This window comes from Lagenorhynchus albirostris, chromosome 3, assembly GCF_949774975.1.
Source record: "Lagenorhynchus albirostris chromosome 3, mLagAlb1.1, whole genome shotgun sequence".
Classification (NCBI taxonomy): Eukaryota; Metazoa; Chordata; class Mammalia; order Artiodactyla; family Delphinidae; genus Lagenorhynchus; species Lagenorhynchus albirostris.
Window position 1 is genome coordinate 161,785,742 of NC_083097.1, and position 24,436 is coordinate 161,810,177.

At 58.3% G+C, this 24,436-nt stretch overlaps 1 protein-coding gene across 5 annotated transcripts in view; it reads left to right on the forward strand.

The window, feature by feature from the left end:
- The window catches only part of NFIX (nuclear factor I X), a 95,278-nt gene that overhangs the window by 51,067 nt on the left and 19,775 nt on the right, over positions 1 to 24,436 (forward strand). For all 5 annotated transcript variants that reach the window (XM_060144956.1, XM_060144957.1, XM_060144959.1 and 2 more), the window contains 3 exons: positions 22,829 to 22,891; positions 23,244 to 23,318; positions 23,693 to 23,813. In XM_060144956.1, the coding sequence (XP_060000939.1) occupies positions 22,829 to 22,891; positions 23,244 to 23,318; positions 23,693 to 23,813 (259 nt within the window). The remainder of the gene's footprint in view (positions 1 to 22,828; positions 22,892 to 23,243; positions 23,319 to 23,692; positions 23,814 to 24,436) is intronic.

Below are 24,436 nucleotides of genomic sequence, written 5' to 3' on the forward strand. Positions count from 1 at the left end.
TCCCTCTGTGCACACCTGTCCCTCACTGCTGATACCCCTGGCATATCTGAGATCTGATTTCTCCAAACTCTTCTTTCCAGCTCCTAGGCCGACATCCAGTTGATACCCCACGCTGTGTCCATAAGTGACCTCACCACACTCCCAGCTCCCCTCTTTTCTCTCTGTTCCCTGCCTAGTCTTGGTTGGGGGTGTCACCAGCTATCCAAGCTCATGAGCCCTCACAATTGTGGCCCTGTGGCAGCTCCAGAGTGTCTCTGCCTCTTTACCACTGTCATTTTCCGAATTCAGCTTCTTCTCCTCTCTTTTGGACTGGTTTTTTGTTGGGTTATAATTCACATAACAAAATTCACTATTGTAAAGTGTACCAGTCAGTGGCATTTGCCGCATTCATAATGGTGTGCAACTATCACCACTATCTAATTCCTGAACCGTTCCATCACGCTCTGCCCCAACAAAAGACTCCCATACCTATTAACAATTTGTCCCAATTCCTCCTTCCTACCAGCTCCTGGAAACTACTAGTTTGATTTCTGTCTCTATGAATTTGCCTGTTCTGGACATTTCGTATCAGTGGAATCATACACTATATGGCCTTTTGTGATTGACTTCTTTCACTGAGCATAAGGTTTTCAAGGTTCATCCACAATGTAACCTGTGTCAGAACTTCATTCCTTTTTATAGCTAAATAATATTCCATTGTATATGGCTATACCACAGTTTGCTTATCCATTCTCCTGTTGACGGACACATAGATTAATTCCACTTTTTGGTGATTGTGAATAGTGGTGCTATGTGCATTTGTATACAAGTATTTATGTGGACATACGTTTCTGATTCTCTTGAGTATACACCTAGTAGGGGAATTGCTGTCTCCTGGAGTTTTGTAACCACCTTCAAATTGGTATCTGGTCACACTGTCTCCCAGGGGCGCCATCTTCTTGGGCGGGCACACAGGATCTCTGACAGGCCTTTACTGACCATTCCAGCATCGTCTCCCATCACTTCCCAGGCATTGTGGGTTGCAGCAAATGGAGCTGTCTGCAGGCCCTGCTGTTTTGCTGTGCTATTCCTCCTCCCTGGGCTTCTGCTCAAGTTTCTCTCAGTCTGCCTTTCTCTTTTCCCCTTTGTCCAAGTGCCTCTATCTTTCACACCCCAACTCAGCTGTCACCCCCCTTCGTGCAGCCTTTTCCCACATCACTTCCCACCCCCAGAGCTTATCTCTTCTTCTGCAGGGTCAGGGTGGGGCTGTATTTTGTCCATTATGCACCCAGTTTCCAATTGCAGGGGGAGTTGCCCAGGGCAGCTTCTCTGGTTCTGTATTCGAGAGCATCTAGCAGGTAATAGGTGCATAACAAACTTGTCAAATTAACCTTAAGGCACTGTATTGCTTTTCCTGCATGTCACAGATCTGTGTGTGACCCACCCCAGTGCCCCTGCAGACATACAAATGAACATACACTTACATTTTGTCTCCAATCCCCTCTGGACCCTGGGGTGTCAGTGTCTTCCCATTCACTCCTCCACCTCCACGGCCCCATGTTGTCCACTTCTCCCATCCAGGCCAGCCTCTCTGGAGGTGGCCTCCGAGTGGCCTCCAGGGCCCAATGTTGTTGGCCATTAGCATAGGCTGGGCTCGAGCACCTGTGAACCTCTGGGACCTTCCTGAGGCCAGGGCAGCAGGTGAGCAGAGGAGCAGGGTAGTAGCTGCCCCAGATTTGGGCGGGTGCCTTGGATCTTGGATCCCAGATCCTGTCGCAGAAGGTGGGGCAGAAGTGGTCCCACCAGGTGTTTGGGACACGGCCTGGCCCACGCACCAGCCTCGCTCGGTCTCCAAATGAGTCACTATGCTCAGGCTCTGCCAGGTGGCCCAGGATGGGCGGGTAGCTCAGGTGGGAGCAGCGCCACCCCAGCCAACCCACCGCAGGCTCAGGGAGGAGCAGGGGCACGCTCACTCAGGGTACAGAAGATGGGGAAGGGGGGAAGAATGCTGTCTGCACCTGAGGGGGTCCGCAGCAGTCAGCGGTCAGGTGAGGCCACACTTCATCTCTTGTCTTTCCCTCTCACTGGATCCCTGTCCTTCCCTGGCTGGTGATCCAGCTCTGGTCAGCCAGCAATGCATCGCTCCTGTACCTGAATCAGTGAGCCTGATTTTCTCCAAGCCCCAAGTGCAGGTAGGCTCCAGGCAAGCTGGAAGCCCAGTGGCCCCCCTCCTGGAGACGCTGCCTTCCTAGGCGCAGCCCAGCCCTCCTCCTCCTCCTCCCTCCTCAGCCCTCTCCTCTCCCTGGGCCTCTTCCCCACGTGGCTCATTACAACTCCAGTTGTTCAGGTCTTGACCTCAAGAGCCTTCCCTATTGACCCCTGACCAGCGATACTAATCTGTGTCAACAGGCCCCAGGGGTTAAAGAAACACAACCCGCTGCTGCCGCCTTAGCAGGTGCCTGGAGGGGGCGGGGTGGCTCCTGGGAGCTCTGGCTGCGGTGGGAAGGAGCTTCCGCAGCATTGCTCCCTGCCCACTGTGCCCGCCCTCCTGCTCCCCCTTTCCTGCTCTTCCTCAGCAGATCCCCTGCTGCCCACTGCCCCCCACCCCCTCTGCCACCACTCCCTTCTGTCTTGTCTTTGCTCTCCACTTTGCCTGTAGGACTTAGGACCAAATGCCCCCTTGCATCCAGGTGGCACTGCCTCTGTGCCCCATCCTCCCCCACTGCGCTCCTTCCCTCTCTTTCTCTCCTGCTCGCATTTGCAGTCCCGCTCAGGATCCTCCCCCTTGGCCAGTGATCCTCACGCCAGAGCCTGCATCAGATTCCCCCGGAGGGCTTGTTACAACACAGATTCCTGGGCCTGCCCCAGAAGGCATCTGCATTTCCAGCTAGTTCCCAGCTGCTACCCCTCCTCCAGGCTGCACCCCCCCAACACTCACCTGGAGGCTGAGGAGGCACACTGTTGGCCACCCGGGAAGGGCGTTCAAATGGGAGCTGTCCTGGTGGGGCAAGAACCCCCCTGAATGATCACTGCATTCTGAGAGCACGGGGTGGGTCACCTGAGGATGGCCTGGTGACAACACAGGGGCTGCCAGGAGGGACCCATGGTGTAACACTGGGGTCATGAAAGGGAGCTTCCTGCCTTCCCTGGTCATGATTCTGATGGCGACCATGTCAGGGTGAGGGGGCACCCTCCTGACATGATGATCTGGGTCCTCTTAGAGAAACAGTCATGTGTCACACACATGTTCCCTTTCTTGGGATGAACCTAGAGTTCTGCTTATAACATGCCCTTAACCCTACCCTCTGAGTGAACCATAGGCCGTCTCAGCCCTACCTGGCTGCTCTGTGCTGCTGGGGGCAGCCCCTACCCCCGTTCACACACTTACCAGAGGAGGGAGAATGCTGGGCACAGGGACATTGATCCCCGTTCCTGTTCTGCCTAGCCCGTGGGGGTCTGTGAGTTCCCATGTTGCCCTCGTCCTGCTCACAGGGAGTTGAAAACCTAGATAGAAACCCCACAGTCCTGGAGGCCACCTGCCTTCTCTTCAGTCCGCCTTCGGAGCTGCCCATCTTAAGACATCCTCTCCTTTCCTGGGGGTCACAGTCACAGGTTGCCCCTCCAACTGGGTGCACATGTGTCTGGCAGGGGGTGGCCCGAGGAAGATGCTGAGCAGTGCACTGGGTGGGACTCCAGCAGCGAGCGGCCATCACAGGCTTGGTGTGCTTGGGTGGGCTTGAGAGCGCTTTGCGGGGATCCATCTTTCTGGCTGTGGAGAGGCTGGTAGGCCAAGGGGTCAGGCTGGCCAGGGGTCAGCCTGGCTGGTGGGGCACCTCTGGGTCTCCCCGCCTTCCCTGCTTGCTCTGCTTCTCTTCTGAGTTTCTACTCGTCCCCTACTCCCCCTTCCCTTCTTCTTGGCTGTGCCTCCCCAAGGCTGGGGAGCAATAGACAAACTCTTCAAAAAAAATTTTTTAAGTTTCCCAAACTTTTCCAGATGCCAAGAAGGGGCTGGAGAAACCCTGCAACTGCAGAGGGGGAAGGAGGAGGGAACATGTTCCAAGGCCTTTCCCCACTCTCCCGTGGTGGAAAAGAGGGACAGCTAGGGGAGTGGGGTGACTCTGGTACTTCATACAGCCCACCTGGAGGTCAGGGAGCCCCTTCACCATCCCCAACCCCCTCATCCTCACTCAGAAACCCCGCAGCCAGCGTTTGTGAGGCAGAGTCAGAGGAGAACTGCAGCATCAAATTACAAGGGAAGTGACTTCTGGGGTTCAGAAGGGTGGATTTGGGATACAGCATAGAGCACTCCCCAAGCCAAGGGAAGTGGGAGCTGAGAATGGGGGAACCTGGCCCCAGGGGCTCCCTCCCCTGGAGTCTGGAGCCTGATATGAGATCCCACCACTGCTGGGGCCAGGAGTAGGGGAAGACAGGAGGGGGCGGTGTGTGGGGACAGTGCAGGCATGGCTGCCCTTCCCCAGTCAAACCCCCAAGGGGGTGCTGCCCCCACCTCTGCTGTTCTGTCCATCCACTCCCTGGACACCTCCTAAAACAAAGGCCTCTTTGTGGTCCTGGCCCACTGGCCTGATGCCAGCTGCATTCTTTGCGTGTTTCCTGAGCAAGATCCCGGCACCAGCTCCGTGGTCAGCTCCTCCCCCACCAGCCCAACTCCTCGGGGGCTCAGAGCAGTCTCCGGTCTTCTGCCCTGCCTGGGGTCCCCTCACAGCTCCCATGCCTCCCATCAACAGATCTGGGCCGAGAAGGAAGAGCCCTGGGAGCTCTGCCACCAGGCCTGTGGAGATTCCATCCATCCAGGCTCTGGCTGATCTCGGTTTGGTTCCACTGAACCTTGATACTCTCATCTTTAAAACTGGGGAAAAGAACAGCCACCCCATGGGGCTGTCAGGCAGATTAAATGTCTCCGAAACACCCAGGTCCTGCCTGCCACACAGCGGAGGCACTGTGTAACTTGAGCTCCCCACTTCTGCACTGCACCCTGGGGGGCTGGGGGGCTGTCAGTGACCTCAGTGGGTGGCTGAAAGCTCCAAGGATCTCAAGAGCCTGAGGTGGGGGCATTTCTCTACAGTCCTACGGCAGACCCGGAGCCTAAAGCCTACTCCTGGGGGTGCTAACGCCAGCACCCCAGGCAGTTCTCCTTCTAAAGGACGGAGCTGGGTCTTTAACAAGTGACTCACCAATCCCAGGCCTGGTTCCGCTCCCTGTGCCCCTTGCCCGTCCTGGCAACCACCTGTAACAGCAGCCCTCTTTGAGTTAGGCGTGGGGCAGGGGGAGTTAGATCTCTGAAAATAAGGGGACCGAGGAGCGGGGTGGGGCTGGGAGCCCCAGGTAGTGTTGGCTGGGCTTTTGGAGTAGAACTCTTTGGAAACTGAGCAAATACACACCCGTCACCTTCAGTCACCAGTCACTCGTGGTCACACACACGGTCCTAATGAAGTCCTAGATTGCTGCTCTGAGTTTTCTCCCCCCCCCCAACCCCTGTCGTTAAAAAATGTTCATAATTTGGAAAGAAAAGAAGCTTTTTACAAGCTGGCAGCTCTAGGGAACTTTCCGTCGGTTCTTTCTGGCCTCGTGATGGGTGGGGCTCACTTTTCCCTTCCCTCTCTCTCCTGCTCCCCTAATAATCGCCCCTCCCCAGCCCTGCCAAACACATAGGAGACCTCCAGCCAGCTGTCACCCCAAGAAAGCTGAAGTAAGGCCGAGAACCTGTCTGTGCCCTCCTGGGCCCCAGGCAAGCCCTGGCACAACCCCTGCCTTCCCCCTGCCCCCGGAGTTTGCCCTCCAAGGCCTCGAGCCCTCAGATAGCAGCACTTCCTGGAATCTCTGCCCGGACCCAGGCCCGGCAGCCTGCCTGCTCTCCCGCACCGCCCCCACCCCCCGCCCCCACCCCCAGGGCTCGCCCCCACTCTCCTGCTGAGTGAGGGTCCCCTGAGTTCTCCTGGAGTCCGGGGGCCCTGCCGGGGAGGGAGTGGGAGGTGCTGAGCTCACCACCTCGGCATCTGCCCTCCCCTCCCCGCCTCTGGTGCGAGGGCCGGCCACACTCCCGCCAGCGCCTCGCTCCCTAATAGCTTTTTAAGTCCAACCACATGTGTCTGCGGAGCAAGAGCGTGGAGCCGCCCCTCACGGGGCCTCAGTTCCCCCCTCGTTCTCGTAAAGACCACCCTTTACTCTGCGCAGCCTTGGGGCTGGGGGAGGGGGTCTGCTTCCCAACAGCCCATCTGCTTGCCCCCAGCCAGATGAGCAAAGAAGGGGATGGGCTGGCAAGATGGCTGCGCAGTCGGGAGTGTTGTGTGAGGCCAGCCCTCAGGCTCGAGGACCCCCAGCCTCCTCTCTCTCGGTCCTAGGGTCTGGGATCCTCACTCCCTGAAGCAGGCGAGGAGGGGCCGGCTGTCTGTGTGTGGGAGCCTGAACCAGGCGGCAGGCAGCCGGTGGCTAGGAGCCTCGGGAGGAGCCCTGACCTCTCCGTGGGCCTCCCCTGCAGGGGCTTCGTGCCAGTACCTCTCTCCTGCACCCCTACTGCGCTGACCCCACTATCGTCCCTCTGACTTGCACACGTGTGGTGGTTCTCTGTGCGTGTGAGTGGTCTGTGGGGAGGCCTGTGGGGTGTGGTTTCGCAGGAGGGGAGTGAGGGCTGAGAACCAACGTGCAGGCAGGCCTGGGGTCCTAATGAGAAAATTGCTTCCAGCCAGGGAGCCCAGCTCTGTGGCTGAAATTGCATCCAGCCCCAGCCAACTCCACCGCCGCAGTCCCACCCTTCGGAAGGAGGTGGGGGAGCAGTCCGGGGCAGGGGGAGGAGCAGGGCTTGCACACGACTCAGCCCCCCAGCCCCCAACACCTCGGAGAGAGTCTTCTGCCTCTCAGGGAGGAGGGGACGAGAGTGAGCTCCAAGGCCCGGCTTGGCTCAGGACCTGAATGCTTGATCCTTAGGAGGCAGGGGTGGGAGAGGGGACTAAGAGATTCCCATCCTCTGCTTCCTGCTCAGTTCTGCCATTGCATCTGCGGAGCGCCCTTGAAGAGGTGGGCCCATTTACAGTCTTCCTGAGAAAGGATGTGAGGAGCATTTTGTTTCCACATAAATGCTCTGTGCCTGTCTACCCAAGTGGAGTCATTTGAAATCCAGCCTCCGCCAGAGACGCAGGGTTCGGCCCCTCTGGCCTGCCTGTTCACTCAGGGGAGCCCAGTGCCTGCACCCCAGGCCAGGGGACCCAGTCAGTGAAAGGCCAAGGCTGGCTTAGCTTTCTTTTTCCTTCCCTTTCCTCACTCACTTAGGCCTTTCAGCAGAACCACCCATAGAATTTGTAAGGCCCAGTGCAGAATGAGAACAAACGCAAGGCCTCTTGTTCGAAAGTTAAGAACTTCACAACGGGAAGAGCAGAAACCAGGGCCGTGAAGCCATGGCCTTGCTTCGAGAAAAGCTGGTACCCACTGCCCGGCGGCCAGTGGGCTAAGTGAGATCTGGCCCCAGAGGTTGACCAACCTCGGGCCTGACCCTGCTCTGCCTGAGTAGACCAGAAGGTTCCACCTGGTGGTTACTCGTGAGGGAGACCTATCCAATTTCTGGGAAAGTCTCTTCCTCACCTCATTTTGGTCTCTGCTGCTGCTTCCATCAGAGACTCTGGATCACCCATTTTCTGGATTTTAGAGATGGTGGTTAGGGAGGAGGGCTGTGTGGGGAGGGGGCAGAGAGAGAATGGGCTACAGCTTACATGCTTAGAGAGTCTAAGGACAGGGCTCCTCTTGCCGCCCTCCAGAGAGCCTGACGGTGGAAACATGCCCCATGAGGTAGAACCTGCCGCCCACTGGGCCCAGCAGGCAGTGGGTCAGCCTGGACCTTCTTACACCCTACCCCCATCCCGTGGGGCCTCACCCGGCACTAGCAAGCTGCAGTGGTTGTGCTGTGCGGAGCAGGGCAGGACGAGCAGGAGTGCTTGGAGGGAGAGAAGAGGCATGAGGAAGGAAACAACCCCATTGTCATCCCCCAAATTACTGGCTGGGATGGCAGGGGAGGAGGTGGAAAGCTGACATTGTTTACTTAATTAAAAGTAAACAACAGTTTGCCACTGCCAGCCTCCCATTAGCTGTGTGCCGAGCCCTAGGAGCTGGGGACTTGGCTTTCGCTCCCACCAAGCCGGGCTCCTGTCACCACACCCCCAGCCAGGGATCCCCAGGGCCCTGCCCCTTTCCCTAGTTCTGCCCTTCCCAGGCTGAGCAGGGGGACAAGCTAAAACCAGTAGTGTCTCAGAGTCCTGTGCGTCAGGATAAGAGTGTCAAGAAACCATCATTTGGCAGGCCACTGTGGGGTGAGAGACCCCTGCGTGTGCACACTGTTAGGCCCTGTTGTGGCCCAGTGAGGCAGGGCAGGGGGCGCCACCTCACCAGTTAGCCGGTTAGCCCCATGTCATGATCCCTGGGGAAGGTGGCATCACTCCCTCCCCGCCGAGGCCCCAGTCCACACTACCTGGAAGCCTAGGCCTCTCTGCCCCGCCTCCCACTTTTTTCCTTTTCCCTTTTAGCAGCTTATAAACATCCTTCTTCCATCTTTTTGGCTCTGCTCCCAGAAGGGGGCTGTTCAGGGCTCCTGGAGGGCCAGGGAAAGAGGAAAGCTCCCTGGCCCTGAGGGGAGAAGGGCTGCTGGAACTGGGTCCCCCCACCCCCACCAGGACAGCTACAGGTGACCCCAGGAACAGGGGAGGGGGTTGGCCTGGGTTGGGGTTTAGCTGGGGACACCTAAACTCCTGTTTCTCTGGAGCCCCCAAGCGGGAGGGTAGTCTGACGGCTAGAGTTGTGCACTACTTTCACTGACCTCCAGGGGCTGAGCAGGGTACCTTTCCAGGGTTCTGTACTCAAGCAAGTCCTCATCTCTCCTGTGGGCTTTGCTCCCAGCGATGTAGAGCTCAGGCTTCTTTCTGGACCCAGGCATGACCTCAGGCTCGTGACTTTTAAATGCTCTGAGCTTTCACTTTCCCTGTCCAAGGGCCTCCTCCACCGCCACACTTCCTAGCACTCGGAGCTTTATAAAACCGTCGCTGAGCCTGAGTAGCTCTAGACCTCCTCTGGCCAGATGGGTAAGGTAGGGAGAATGGCTCCGGAAAAGACAGCCATACCCGAGACACTTGGGAAGCCAGGCACCCTGGGACTTAAGCCCAAAGGGAGAGAGGTGAGGCAAAGTGCCGGTAGTAAATACACAAACCATGGTTTTCATCTGGTGCCCAAGAGCAGTGGGTTCCACCAGGGCTGATTCTGCCCTGCGGGGGGAGGGGGTTGGCAATGGTGGAGGCATTTTGGGTTGTCCCAAATGAGGGGGCATGATGCTACTGGCATCTAGTGGGCAGAGGCCAGAGATGCTCGCATCCTACTGTTGGCACAGGATGGCTCCACCACAGAGAACGGTCCATTGGGTGGGGGTTGAGAACCCTGGTCTGGAGTTTGGCCCTCCAAAAAGATTTAGGTACTCACTCTTCCCCTGAGCCATTCTGCCCCACCCCTGTCCCGCCCCTCAACATTTGCATCCTCTCATCTTCCTCCCCCACCATCAGGATTCATACATCCACATGTGTGCGCACATGCACACAAGCTTATAGCTCCCAGTATTCAACACATTAGGTTTTTCACATGCTCTCGAACACACAGAAAAATCTGGGGAGTCTGTCCCGTGCTTAATTGAATTAAAGGACTGGGGTTTGGCAGGACATTGTGTATCTGAGCTGCAGCTTCTTCCAGCAGTTTCAGTGCCGTAGAGGACGGTTCAGGCTCCCTGCGATTCCAGCTGCTGCTCCTCTCCCCTCTCTCCTTCGCCCACTTCCCCACCTGGGGAGGGCAAGGTCAGCAACACCTCACTCCTCCTCCCTTCTCTCACCACCTTGCCTTCCAATACTGCTGGTAGGAGGCCAGGGCCTCCTGTGGAGCAGGTACCCCTCAACCTGAAGCCAGGGGACTGGAGCAGAACGATCCTGCCAGTCCTTCATTCCAGGTTTTCTGCTGCTGTGGATGGGGTGGGAGCTGGAGCGTGCCGCTGGCTGGAAACGTCTTGGCCAAGTGTAAAGCCATCAAGCTCTGCTTGAAAGGTCCGAGGGCTCTGGGGAGCCTGCATCCCTGCTGGAGTGGCTAGGAGCCTTAATCGACAGGGTGGGGGTGCCGGTGGAGGGCACACAGTGTGTGGCACACAGTACTACCATCCCTCGGGTCCCCTGTCCAACGTGAGCCATTAGGGGGTACGGGGGTTGGGATGTGCTGCAGAGCAAAAGGGATGCTTTTCAATACCTCTCCCTTCCCACCCCTGCCCACCCCCTCTGCAGTCTCTCCTTTGGCAGGCTCTGGGGGGTGGGCCTGTTCTCAGCCCCCCTTTATGACCCCACTCTGGCACCTCCTTAGGGAACAGATGGAGTGAACTCAGGCCCTGCCTCTCAGCTGAGGGCAATCCCAGCACCACAGCCCGGACCTCGCTCTGAGGAAGCCCTGCACGAGCCACCCCTTTTCCAGAGCCTGAGGGTGTTGGAAGGGGCCCATATCTGGAATGGTACAGGAGATGCCCTGGAGCCTCACTGTGGGCAAGAGGGGCATGGTCAGTCAGCCTGGCGCACCGTCTCCTAGGAAGTGTCACCATCTTTCCCCATGCCTTGGCAGGGGTCCTGCTGTGTGCAGAATCTGCCCCCCAAGCCCCACAGTTCAAGAGCAGCCTGGGCGAGCTGTTAGTGGCTGGCAGCAAGGGTATCCAGGGGGCCCACTGGAGGAGCCCAGCCCCACATGTGTGACTCCTGGTGCTTGGGCAAGGCAGAGGGTAGGGAGCAGCCCTTCCCCGGCTGCTGGGCTGTTCCACTGGCTGGCAGGAGGGCTGGGAGAAGGGTTGGGGGGCCGGAGAAGCAGCTGGGCCCAGTCCGGGGGCCCTGAGAAGCGATCTGCGCAGCCTAGGGTCAGGGGGGAGGGGGCGGGGCGGGCCTCACCTCGGCTAACCTCCCTGCGGAACAAAGGAGCCTTTCTCCACGCCTGCCCTGGGAGGGTGTGACTGCCCGACTGCTGCCACCGCTGCAGAGAGCACTGGCCTGTGGGTTTTTTTTTTCTTCTTCTTGACTTTTCTCCCATTTCTATTCCTCTTTTTGGTTCCCGATCTCTGACTTTTAGTCTCCATTTTTCACTTTTTGAGAGGGGTGAAAAAAGAGAAAGAAAGGAATCTTCCTCTTAAGGCGTTTATCAGGCGCAGAGGCACGTCTGTGCTGCCGAAAGGTGGGGGCGTCGTGGGCGTGTTGGGGGTCACGCGGCCGCAGACCTGCCCACATGCAGGGCAGCCCCGCTCTGGGGGAGGCAGGCCGGGACTCAGCTGCGGTGGCGTGGCGGCTGCGCAGGGTGGGCCTGAGCTCATTGGATTACCTCTCCCAGCCACGCACCTGGCAGTCCTCCCCCCGCCCCCCACCGCTTCTCCTCACTCGCCCATTCCCCGGCCCCCTTGCATCCGGCCCCCGCACCGCAAGCTGTTCCTAATCAATGAGAACGGGAAGCTCGGCCCTCATATCACATCACGGGATGTGCTTGGCAGCGGCAGCAACCAGAGCTGCTGCCTCAGGCAGCACAACCCTGGGTCCGACTGGCCGGAGTCTGGCCGCGTCCTCCTCGTTCCAGGTCGGACCTTGTGGCTGTGCAAGGGGAACCCAGGCCCCCGGAGCCCAGGGCGGACTGTGCGCAAGTTCGCCGCCTCCGCCCCCGCCGCAGCCTGCGGAGGGCAGCTAGTGTTAACTCGCTGTGCCACCTAGCTGCCGAGTCAGGGAGTGCAGCACACCGCTCTCGGGGGTGCGGGCCCCTGAGCCCCACCGCCCTGGGAAGACCCTTTTGGTACTTCAGAGCAGCGTGGGTGGGGAATTTGGCACCTGCCATTCTGTAGGACCGATGTCATTTTGTCCCTTTAGCGGCTTGAATTGTCCCAGCCCTGAGTCTGGGTAGCTGCCTCCTACGCCAGCCTCTGAACTCTGTGCAAATTTGGGCTTCTGGAAGATGCCCTTCTGCAGCTCCTCAAGACCCTGAAATACAGTCCCAGAAGCTGCCCCCTTTACCCTATCAATAGCTCCTTATGTATGCTTGGCACTTTATAGTGTATAAAATCTTCCCGTTTCATTCACTGTCAAAATTCCTGCTCGCGTGTCCCCGTGCCTTCTGAGGTAAGCCTGGGGTTGTGTTGCACAGAGAGGGAGAGGAGGCTCGGGAGACATGCTGGGTGCCGAATAGCAGCAGGTCTAGGATTTGGACCCCAGGCTCCTGATTCCAAGCCCAGGGCTCCTTCCAGCAGCCAGAGAGCCATCTCAGCCCCCAGGGAGGTCACCTGCCTGCCCACCCATTCGGCCCAGCCTGGGCTCTCAGGGCTCCGAGTTGGAGATTTGCAATCAAAGTCCCAAATTCCTCATGTTTCGTCTGGGCAGCTCTGGACAGTGGCTGCCATAAGGCCTCCACGATGGGGAGTGCAGCAGGCCTGCAAGAGTGCTCCCCTGCCCTTACTTTCATGGGGAGACTCTTGTTCCTTCCTTTGGTCAGTCCAGTCATCGGGCATGAAGGCCAATGTGTCCAATCCTGGCATCCAGGCCCAATTGGGCTTTGCAGGAGTATTAGTGGTTCTGGGCTTTCCAAATCAATTCCTTGGGTATGAATGTCGAGGTTTGGGTCTTCAGGAAAGATGTTCTCTCAGGAGTGGGAAGGTGCCAGCTAGCTGACATTTCTGTCTCCTGGGTGGTCTTTGTAGCCACGGTTGGAAGAAGGATCTAGAAGGCTTTCTTCAGAGTCTTTTTATCCACTCAAACTGCACTTGCAGGTGTGGAGGAGAGAGTAATGAACAAAACGCTGATAAGCCTTGACCCCAAGGGACTGATGGTCTGGTGGGGCACTCCTGGCCAGGAACCACCAGCCTAGGAGATCTGCTGGCCAGGTCCTTAGGTCCCTCAAGCTGTCCAGAGCCAGAGTCTCCTATCCCCAGCCCTGGCCAGCCAGAGGTTCCCAGAATGGGTGGGATTTGAAAGAAGGGCTGCTCAGCTTCTATCCTCCAAGCAGAAGCTCTCCACTTAGGCATTTGCTTATGGCATGCATTTGTGTTTGTTGCTCTTCCATGAGCCCAAGTCTGACTCCCTCCACAAGGCAAGTGCCTGGTAGAGGAGCCTCCTTTAGGGTTACCAGCCTGGGTACCAGGTGCTCTTAGGAGGCTGAGGAAGTTAGAGCACCTGAGGATGAGAGGCACATGGCCTCTGTCCGCTTCTGCTTCCCCAGAGGAGAATGGAGGTAGGTGGGTTCTTCTTCTCCAGGCCCCAGGGGTTCCTGGATGGATTCTCCCAAGGAAAGGGGACAGTGGGAGGCAGGTGGGGGCAGAACTCTGCTCACAGTCAGAAGGAGAGACAGAACATGGAGCACAGGGAGGCCAGGGGGCCCTGATGCTTCCCCATTTCCACCGTCCTCTGTCCTGCCTGGCTCCCTTTGCCATAGGTGAGGAGGCTCCTGTGGGGGCCTTCCCCTTCCCGGGACTGAGAGTGAATTTCCTAATCCTGGGGATTCGATTTTCCCACCTTCGTTTCCTGGTCAGTTATTCCTTCCCTGCATCTCCTCCCTTACCAAGAACACTGTGAGAGTGGGTGGGTAGGGGTTCCTTGGCATGGAGTCTGCCCAGTCCCTCGCTTTGCCGAGCGCCCTACAGAGGGATGCTGGCAACTAGATGCAGACCAGAAAGTTGTGCTTATGAAGCCACTCCTGAGTATTTTTAGGAAAGTTTTCTCCCTTTCTGTTTTTGTTTTTTAATGCATCATTTCCTCCTTTGCTTTTTCTATCTCTCTCTGCTTGCTCCCCTTTCCCTGTCTCTCCTATAATGTTCTACTTCACTTCTCTGATTCTTTCTTTTTCTTTTCTTTTTTTTTTGGCCGCACCTCACGGCACGCGGGATCTTAGTTCCCCAGTGGAAGTGCGGAGTCTTAACCGCTGGACCCCCGGGGAAGTCCCTCAGGTTCTTTATTCTTTCTTTGAACCACTTGGCTTTGACTCTGATTTTCTGTCTTGGCCCCTCCCTCTCTTTTCGTTATAATTTTGTGTTTTTGTCATTCTTTTGCTCGTGGGTTCACTGCCTTCTTCCCTCCTTCCCTTAAATTCCTGCTTGTCTCAGGAATGTCCCTCAAGTGGCCTCCAGAGCCTTTGCGTCCCCTTTCTCATCCCAAGTTGGCATTAGCACCCAGAGGACTCTGTCCCTTTACAAATAATTAGACCAAGGGCAAGTGTATTTAGGGGTTGGGGGGAAGGTGACGCCTGGCCCTGGGAGGTAGGGACACTATTAATAGTCCTAAGAGCAGCTGGGGTGGGGGCAGTTGTCTGGCCAGGCCTGGCCTGGACGGCTCTAAGGGCCAGAAAGGGCAGCACTGGAAATAGAGTGGACAGGGGTAGGGGAGCAGCTCTGCAGGCCCCTTATCTGGATATGCCCTCTCTGCCGGGTCCCTGTCTTGTCTTGGTTTGTGGAGTGTGGAGGGCATTCTCCACTATCAGTTTCTATCCATCAGCTTGGGAGGGAACAGAACCTTCAGGGCCTGGGGGCCACTTTTCTGGGCCCCACCATCACATGACTTGCGGCCCCAGGCCTTCTTGGAAATGTTGGCTCCAGCTGCCAGCTGAGTCGTGGCACTAGCCTGTGTTGCCAGGAGAGTCACCCAGCCTCTTGTGTGGCAGTACCTGTGCTCCTGGTGCTCTCAGCTCTCTGCGTGCCTGGCGCTGCGCTAGGATGGGCAGGGCCTTGTGCTCAGCACCCTCAGAATCCAGGGGCACGAGCCTCTCTCCCCTCTCCTGTTAGCTTGCCCATCTTCAGGCCTTTCCTTTCCCTGCCTCTCCCCTACTGTTTCCAACATCGTGACTGTCCTGAGACCATTTACTGTGGCTGCTGAATTTGGGGAGGGAGGGATGCACCTGTAGAAGGCGTTCTGTTTTGCCTTTTATTTCCAGAGAAACCTCTCTGCCCCTCTTTGCTGATGGTAATGGGCCAGGTCTTGAGGGAACCCCTCTGCTCGCTGGTGGTGGTCTCTGGGGTGAGACACCAAAAACTATCATCTAGGGTGTACTTGATGTATCATAAAGAATATGAACTCCTATGGGAGGGGAGCTGAGGGTTAGCCACAGCTTCCCCACTGAGGTGGCATTTGAGCTGAGCCCAGGAGGAGGGGTGGAGTTTTAGCTGAGGAGGGGTGAAGGGAATTGGTGATCCCAGTGGAAGGACAGCTGACGTTTATGGAAGCCCTACTATGAGCTGGGCCCTGGACTAAGCACCGTATCCCTGTTTTTTCATTTATTCCTCGCCCAGGAACCCTAGGGTGCAGGTGGTATCTCCATTTTACAGACGAGGAAACAGTTCAGAGCTTGGCCAAAGTCACTGGGCCGGTAGGTTCTAGAGCATGGATGTGAACTCAGGGTAGCCCCTTTCCACTGTTGCTGGCTGCCCACCTCCTCCTTCCCCTTGCCCTTGGTGTGCCCCCTCTTTCCCCTCCGTGCCGGGGCCCTTAGTGGGCACAGGGTCCAAACGAAGTGTACCTCCCTGGGTGGGCCAAGGGCAGGCTCAGGGTGGAGGCAGAGGCAGGCCTGGGGCCAAGGGCACCTGCCTCCCGTTGTCTCACCACAGGTCCCTCCCTTTGCATTAGCGACTGCCTCACCTTCATTCCCTCGCTGGTGTGAATTCTGCTCTGACGGGACCTCCTAGCCCCTGGGCATCTCTGGAACATCCAGGATGGTGTTACTGCCCGGCCCTGGGTCTGCCCGTTCAGTCTGCAGACAGCCACGGAGCACTGATATCAGAGGTGCTGGGGACAGTGTTGGGTCCCCTGCAAAGGGCAGACCCAGGAGGAGCCTGCAGGCCCACCTGCAACTCCTAGTGCTGCTGTAGGTGGGGGTCTCGTTCGTTAACTACTGGGCTGGGCTTGGAGAGGCAGCTGACAGGCTGATGGGCCTGGGCTCTTTCCCTCCATCAACCTGCTGGGTGCTTTGCTCTGCACCGGGGTATGTCCTTCCTCTCTCCTTTGCTGGCCATTATCTGTCATGCCTTGGGGATGAGCACCTGGGCACCAAGTTCCCCCAGGCTTCAGTGCCCAGGCCCCATCTCTAGTTCTCCCTGGCCTGGGGGCAGTGCTAACAAAGGTTCTTCTGGCAGGTGCAGGGCAGAGAACACTGAGCAGCTCACACCAGGGAGCGGGCTGGGGGGCTTGGAGCTGTTTGCCCGAGCCCAGCCTTCAGATCCCGTTCTGCTCGTCCTCTGGGCACCAGATAAGCCCGTGGACTTGCCTTCTCTTCCCATCCCACAGCTTCACTGCCAGGCCATGAGCCCTGCTGTAGCCAGACTTGGCCCTTGCTTCCCAGGAGACCCCAAATAACCACCATGGAGGCAAGGTGTGTTGAGGTGGAAAAGGCAGTACGGTCGGAGTCAGGGACCAAGAGTGGAATGTCCCATCTTGAGGCGGCTGCAGATCCCCGTGGCCTGATCTGCTGTCCCCATCCCCCACCCCACCCCCAATGGCCTTCCTTGAACCTAGGCCCCAGGGACAGCCAGAGCAGATCTAGACCACATGTGTGTTGAGGTTGTAACTTGGTCTCTTTCTCTTCCCTGTCACTCATCTCCTCTTCCCCCCAGCAGGTGACTCAAGTCAAGGGCTTGAGCCCCTTTGCATCCATGAGGGGAGGGGAAATGAGAGAAGAGAGGAAGGTGATGGGGGGGGAGTGACATGTCTCCCCGCCTTGCCCCTGCCCACACCCCACCCACAGCTTCAGAGCTGTGCTTCCTGGTCAGGCTTCTGTCTCCAGCCATGTGCGGGTCTAGGGATGACAGAGGAGGGAAAAACCTCAGGATGGCCCCATGTCCTGTGCGCATACATGCTGGCTCATGGAGGTGGTGTAGAGAGTGGAGAGAAGGAGGGGAAGATCTAGAAGCCCCCTGGGCCTGGTCCAGGCCAAGCCCAGCCCCCTTCTGTCCTCTGGCTGCCCTGCATTCTCAAGAACTTCCTCGGTCTTGAGTCTCCTGTTTGCAGAGACAGGGAGAACCCCTCTGTGACCCGTTCCCCTAGCCCCCCATCCGTCTGCCGCTCCCCTCCTCAGGGTGTCTCAGATTCTCGGACTTGGGTTTCAAGAGGCACAATAGTTACATTCTCCAGCTCTGATTGCTGCAGGCCAGGCCTTTGGCTCCCCTTGAGATTGGGTTTCTCATGCCCTGGATGCTCCTGAATTGCAGAGAAGGTGTGTGGGGGGCGGGGGGGGCATACCACACTGAGTAGGGCCAGGGATCAGCTCCCGAATTGGCCGTTCAGAGTATGGGACCCCCAGAACAGAGCACACCCTCACCTGCTTCTCGAACTTCAGACTTGGGGAGGGCCAGGGGAGGGGAAAGGCAGGCACACCCCAAGGGCTGGTCTCCCCAGCCCTCAAAGGCCAATGGTCTGAACAGAGCCGAAGGGGGTTCCTCTTAGCGTTGAGCATGCTAACCACAGCTCTGGACACACCATCTCACTCCATCCCTGCTGGACAGCATGAAGTGGCTGGTGGCATCTCTAAGTGTGTGTATGTGCGTGTCTGGATGCATAGCAAGTGTTCGCCCTAGTGCACACACGTGCCTGGGTACGCACGTGTGGGTGTGGTTGAGCTGGGCCTGCGCCCCCCTCTCAGCCCCCGAAAAACGCACTCAATCTTTGATGTGCGTGGGGGCAGCCAGCCGGTGAATTACATGTGGCCCCTTTCTCAGAGAGAATTTCTTTCGGGTAGGAGACGAGGGAGAGCATTTGCTGCAGTGAGCAGGAATTCCTCCCTCACCTAGTAGGAGCCATAAATATCTCCCTGTCTATGGCTGGAAATATATATATATTAAAAACATGCTGTCAGTTGGGGTTTATGTGCGATTCTGGGCTCCTTCTGGCTGCTGGAGCTTCCCCTCTAGAGCTCTGATGAAGAGGCAGAGCCCTCTCGGAAACACACGCACGTGTGCACACACGTGCGCGTGCACACACACACACACACACACACTTGTGCAAACAGGCAGGATTGGGAGAGGAAAGGGGGCCCAAGAGAGGGAAAGTGAAGGAGAAGGAAGGACAGAGAGAGGGGCATGGAGCCAAGACAGAGCGAAATGAGACCAGAAATAGGATTCCAGAGGGAAAGGCGAAGAGCTGGATGAAGTAGGGGGGCTTCGAGAACTGAGAAGAGGTAGAGAATGAGTAGAGCCGGTGGAGGGGTGAGAAAAACAGTATTTCAGGGGCTTTTTGGCTGTTCCAGGAGAGATGGAGGAACCCCGAGGAAGAGAGGGCCCCACGCTGCCATCCTCTGGCTGAGCCTGGCCCAGGTCTGGGTGCTGCACAAGGCCTCCGGTCCACAAGCGTTGACCTGGGGTCGGGGGGTGACTGATGACGTGTGGGGATGAATGGAGAGCGGCCCTGGACCCGTGAGCCAAATCCCATTTCAGAGCCTTGCTCTGCGGAGCCTGCTTCGGCCCACACCAAGAACGAGTCCAGATTCGTCACCTGCCCCTGCACGGTCCTCCCTTCTGGAAGCCTCTGCAGTGGTCTGAGCCCTGAGGCACCACTGGCAGGCGAGGCCTCTGCCTCAGAGGTGTGGATTGCACGAGTAGCCCCAGTCCTGAGAGGAAAACGGCAGAGCGTGCTCTCATGTATGACACGAGCCAGCCTGAACACACCCCTTCCACCCTGGCAGCATCAAGGACGAGTTGTGGCTTCCAAAATTCTCTTCATCCCCAAACCTGGACCAGGCAAGGGCCTGATGCCTGCACGCCCAGGCATCCATCATCAGACAAAGTGGCTGGACTTGGTTTTAAGGAGGCTGCATTTGATGGGCTGAGTGGAAGGAAGCTTAGAGCACGGAAGGCACTCTCTGGTTCTGAGCCCCAGGATGCAGGAAGATGTTATCTCAGGACTGGAGGGAGGTAGCAGTGTCTTTGGTCCCTCTGTGCCATCTCCAGTCTCTCCAGAAGGGGAAGGCAGCCTTGGTCCCTGGAGAGGGGTGCAGGCATGGGGGTTGGGGTTTAGTCAGGGTGGCCCTGAACTGGGGGTGTGTGGTCAGGGTCCCTACTGCTCTGGTAACTAGGCTGGAGAGAAAGCCAAGGCTGGAAAAGTTGCCAGGGGACATGGCCCTAGAAGGCTGGGGAATCAGAGCGACAGCCTCAGAGGCGTGGGCTGGGCGGGAGAGGATAAAAATGGAGTCGGGCACCTGCCCGCCTTGTGCCAGCCAACACTTTCGCTGCCCCTCCACTGGCCCACAGGCCACCAGCTGGCCCATTGTCCCCAGTGAGAAATCAGACACTGGAGGGGGGCTCCCATGTGGCAGGAGCTCACTCATGCAAGGCCGCCTGGTAGGGACTGCCAGGGGAGAGCCACCCGTGCTGGGTCGGGCAAGGCGAGAAGGGGGGTGGCAGAGAGAGGATCCCTCACCGCACAGCAGTCAGGGCTCCTCCTGTGCCGTTGGCAGGGGGCAGTGCGTGGGGCCTGCGAACAGGAGATAAAGAGTTCAGGCAGAGGGTTTTCTCTCACTAACCGTGGATTTGTGTGTTTGTTCAGCTGGTGGCTCTGATAAGCCCCATTCTGCTAGATAAAAGCCAAGCAGCCATGAGGCGGGGCCTGGGGAGGGGTGTCATAAAGGGGCCTGCCTGTTTCTGTCCCAAGGCCTGGGGTTATCCCCTCCCTTCCCTAGGGAGCCCAGACAGGCAAAGGAGTCAGGCGCTGGGGTGTCATGCTCCCTGATGTGCCGGCCTGGGGTGCAGCTCCGGATCCCCACGGGCTGTCCAGAGCAGGCCCTGACCCGAGGGCACAGCTCCCCAAAGGGCACATCATTTAAGAAAGCTGGCCAGGCTGGCTCCCGCCTCTGGGTGGGGAGGGCATCTCCTTGCCCTCCCCAGGAGCCTGCCCACCACAGTCCTAGTGGCCTCTCTGGACCCTGCAGCCACTGACTGGGCCCCTGCCAGCCCCCTTCCCCTGTGTGCCCAAGGTGTGCCCCCAAGCTAACTGGGTGGACAAGGGCCTGCCCCCATCATGCCCCCTGACTCCCTGAGGACCCCGTCACCTCGTCGGGGCAGGGGTTTACTTGGTAAACTGTTTGAGGGCCCTGGGCCTGGCGATGGCCCGTGGGGGCCTCAGCCACGTTGAGTGGGCCCTAGCCTCGGCCCTCCCTGCCCATTCCACTTGGCATTGGCCAGGAGGGTGAAGGGGGTGCCGCCTGAGCAGGATGGTGGGGCCCTGGCCACAGCTGCCCCTGCCGCAGGGCTGGCTCTTCTGCCTCTGAGCCCGGGTCCAGATTTCTAGTGTCTCTGCCTTTTGTCCTGGAGCTGAGCTGAGCGTGCCGGGGCCGGCGGTGGTGGCATTGCGGGGATGCTGGCTGGGGCCGCCAGCCGTAAGATGGCTGCCAAGGGCTAAAATGGCTGCCAGCAGCGCCCGGAGCAGCGCCTGGAGGCGCGTGGCAGCGGGCCTTGCCTGCGCTGGATCCTCACTCCTGCTTACTCCCTTACGTGGAGATAATAGTAATAGCAGCAGTAATGTTTCAGGGCAGTGTCCTGGTTTAGAAGGATTTCCTGTCTGTCGCGCTCTCCTGGAGCCCCATTTGTCTCTGCCTCTGTCGCTGGCCCACCTCCATCTCTTTGTCGGGTTCTCTCGTCTTTCTGTCCCTGGGCTGGGTGTGCGCATGCGTGCGGCTTTCTGTCTCCACCTGGCCATTTTGGAAGAGCTGGGACCAGTCTCATTGAGTAGCCTCCTCCATTTCCTCCTACTCTGCTGTCTCTGGCCTGGAGGGCTCCGTGGGGACTGAGTTGGTCCTGGGACAGGTGGGGTCGGTAGCAGGGAGCCCCTCGGCAGCAAAGCCTTGACTGTGTGCCCTTCGCTGGGCTCCACATGCAGGTGCTGCAGCTGTGCTCTTCCTGATGTATGAATCTGGGAAAGGACGGCCCTGAGAGACACCAGGCTCAGGGCCCTGGTCCAAGGAGGCCCTAAGGTGGGCCAGGCTGCCTACTGCCTCAGCCCCTTGCCTGCTCCCTCCTGGACCAGCTGGGGCTTGAATCAGACCCAGAGAGTCAGGAATGAGCTGAGGTGAGAGAACAAGAAGAGGTTGCCCTCCCAGGAGCATGGGAGGAAGTCCTGTGGGCTCTCTCCAGAGCAGAGTGCCACTAGCAGAGAAGTGGCCTGGGGTGGGATTCGCCATCCCTAAACACACCACAGGGGTGAGTGCACAGGGAGGTGTGGAAGGACACACCCCAAACACAAGGGGGTAAGGGGCCCTGTTAGCACTTATAAAGCTCCATTTTCTTGATTTGTGACTAGATTTATTACTTTTTTTTTTTTTTTAGAATTAAAAAAAAAAAAAAGTGGGCTTCCCTGGTTGCGCAGTGGTTGAGAGTCCGCCTGCCGATGCAGGGGACACAGGTTCGTGCCCCGGTCCGGGAAGATCCCACGTGCCGCGGAGCGGCTGGGCCCGTGAGCCATGGCCGCTGAGCCTGCGCGTCCGGAGCCTGTGCTCCGCAACGGGAGAGGCCACAACAGTGAGAGGCCCGCGTACCGCAAAAAAAAAAAAAAAAAAGTGTAACTATCCTGGGGGCAGCCTGTTTTTTTTCCACCTGCCCCAGTGAGGCAGGAGGCTAGGAACTTGGTCGAGCCGCAGTAGGTCCTGGGCTCTGAAAAGGCTACTATTATGCCCACCAGCCCCAGCACCCAGGGCTCTTCCTTCCTTCCCAAGTGGCTGCAGGGTCCCCCCACTTCTATCTCTTGGGCCCATGTCAGTCTTCGGGAACCTCCTTGCTGGTCACTCCCCAACGTGAGCAGCTCGACTGTGAGGCCAGTGTAGGATGGACACCCTGGTGAGCCGGCTGATTGTGAGGTGGTGGGCGAGGGTGGTGGAGGCAGGGTTACTCCAAAGAGTCGGGCAAAGCCCTGGCCAGTACCGGGGCCCGGTTTTCTGAGGCCACCCCATGTGGTCCCCGTGTGAGAAGATGATTCTTTACCCAATGCCCGCCTTTCCCCTGCCCCACAACCTGCCCTGGCCCCCCTCTGCCACCCTCTCACCAGCTGTCGTGCCCAGGCAAGCATTCTGGAGGTCCCCGTTGTGCCCCTGGTACACAAAGCTTTGAGGACCTGGGGGGCAGGGGCGGGGGGCTTTCCCAAGCTCAGCAAAATATTCACACACACACTCCACCCTGCCCCCAGCCCTCTGTGAGCTCCCACCGCACAATGGGCCCTTGTCTCGGGGCTCCCTCCGAGCAGCTGTGGCACTGGGGCATGAGACAGCCCAGACAGGCTGGCACAGAGCAGGCGACAGCGTCAAGGCAAACCTCCCCCCCCCCAGCCCCGTGTTGCCAGGCACTGCCCGTAAGCATAAAGGTGAGGTGGGGGTGGCGTGGGCAGACAGGAACGGCTCTAATTAATGAAGGGAGGGAAGGGGCTGCTCCTCTGGAGCTTGAGCTGGGTAGAGAATGGGGGGCCCTTGGGTCCATCCCAGCTGTGCAAAGAGACAGTCGCTGGCTTCTCTCCTGGGCGCCTCCTTGCCCTGACTCTCAGCCAGTGCGTTCACTCGTGGGCAGCTTGCCCCCAGGGCACATCAGGCAGTGCTTGGAGACCGGTTTTTTGGTTGTCACAACTGGGGTGCTACTGGCATCTAGTGGGGGGGTGGAGGCTAGAGATGCTGCCAAACACCCTGCAGAGCCCAGGATAGCCCCACCACGGCAGCAGCGGTTCCTTCTCTCCCTGGTCTCCTCGGGCCGCTCAGGGAGGGAAGGAGAGTGAAGGTGTTGAGAAGGCTCGAGGGGCAGCTGCTTGCCTGGTGTTTGTGGAGCGCTTTGGTTTTGACCCATCCCCACCCTTTGTGTCTCCTGCAGAATCCGGACAATCAGATAGTTCAAACCAGCAAGGAGATGCGGACATCAAACCACTGCCCAACGGTCAGTGCCCCCTGCCCTCCTGCCTGTACCCAGCCTCCCTGGCCTGCTGTGCCCACCACGTCCTCCCCACACCCTTCTCTGCTCTCCCCGGCCAGGGCAGGCCTGCCCCTGCCATTCCCCTTCACTCAGCTGTCCCTCGACTGAACTTGGGCTGCTATGCAGAGGGGGAGGGCGCTCATCGGTAGCACACCCTAACTCCCAGGGAGATCTGAGACCCCTGAGGGCCAGCCTGGGGCTGGGACATGGGGCATGGGATGGAGCAAGTGGAGGGTGGGGAGAGCTTTGGGGAAACAGGCAGACATCCCCTCCTGGCCTTGTCTCCACTCACTCACTTGCCCTTTTCCCTCCTCAGGGCACTTAAGTTTCCAGGACTGTTTTGTGACTTCCGGGGTCTGGAATGTGACGGAGCTGGTGAGAGTATCACAGAGTGAGTCCTTCCTTCTGGGCCAGGGCTGAGTCAGCAGGGATGGGGGTGAAGCGGTGGGACTTGGACCCCACGTAGCCCCCCACTGATGGGGTGTTGGTTGGGGCGGGGGCAGACAGGTTTCCTGGGACGCTCTCGGCCTCACTGGCATGGGGCTGGGTGGAATGGAGGCATCCAGAGAGCCCCACCTCTAACCTCCATTGCTTTGGAGGAAAAAAATCGTAACCAAGGACTCTTCCCAACAACCTCCAGCCAGGAGGAGGTTTCCTCAGCGGCCTTCACAGTGAACTCACCCCAGGGCTTCTGGGGAGCTGCTCATGGCAACAAAACAGGCACCCACACTTTCCAAACCTCATCACACTCTCCCTTCTTCCCAGCTCCTGTTGCGACAGCATCAGGGCCCAACTTCTCGCTGGCAGACCTGGAGAGTCCCAGCTACTACAATATAAACCAGGTGACCCTGGGGCGGCGGTCCATCACCTCCCCTCCTTCCACCAGGTGAGCCCCGCACCCCGGCCTTCCCCTAGCCCCCAGGCATCTCAGGCGCTTTGGGCAGCTGTACCACTGTGGCCTGGGTGCTTCAGAACATCATCCTTTGTTGAGGGCACTGGCTCCAGAGCTGGGGCTCACTATGCTCCCCAACCCCTGAGATTCCTGCTTTGTGCTGACACAGGCACTCGGCCTTGGGGACACAAACTCAAACAAGGCATGGCTTTGCCTAGAAGGTGCTCCCGGTGGGCATTGGAGAAGGCCTCTCTCTTGGGGATGTGACATTTGAGCCCAGGGGTCTGGTACAGGCATGGAGTGGATGCTCGAGGTAGAGAGAGCAGCCTTCAACCTGGCCAAGGCTGGGCGGGCTGGCGGGACTGTCCCACGGAGGACTTCAGAGGCCAGAGGAGGGTGTTGAGGGCTTAAAATCCACTGACGGCTTTTAAGTAGAGGATGCTGGGGATATGTGTTCTGGAAAGTACTTCTAGAAGAAGTTAGAGGCTATCCCAGTGGGTTGGAGGGGAGGAGGGCCTCAGTCAGATGGGGGATTGGCCTGAGAGGGAGGGATGGAGTTGAGAGATATTTGGGAGGTAGATATAGTAGGCCCTGGTCAGGCCCTGGTCACACAGGGC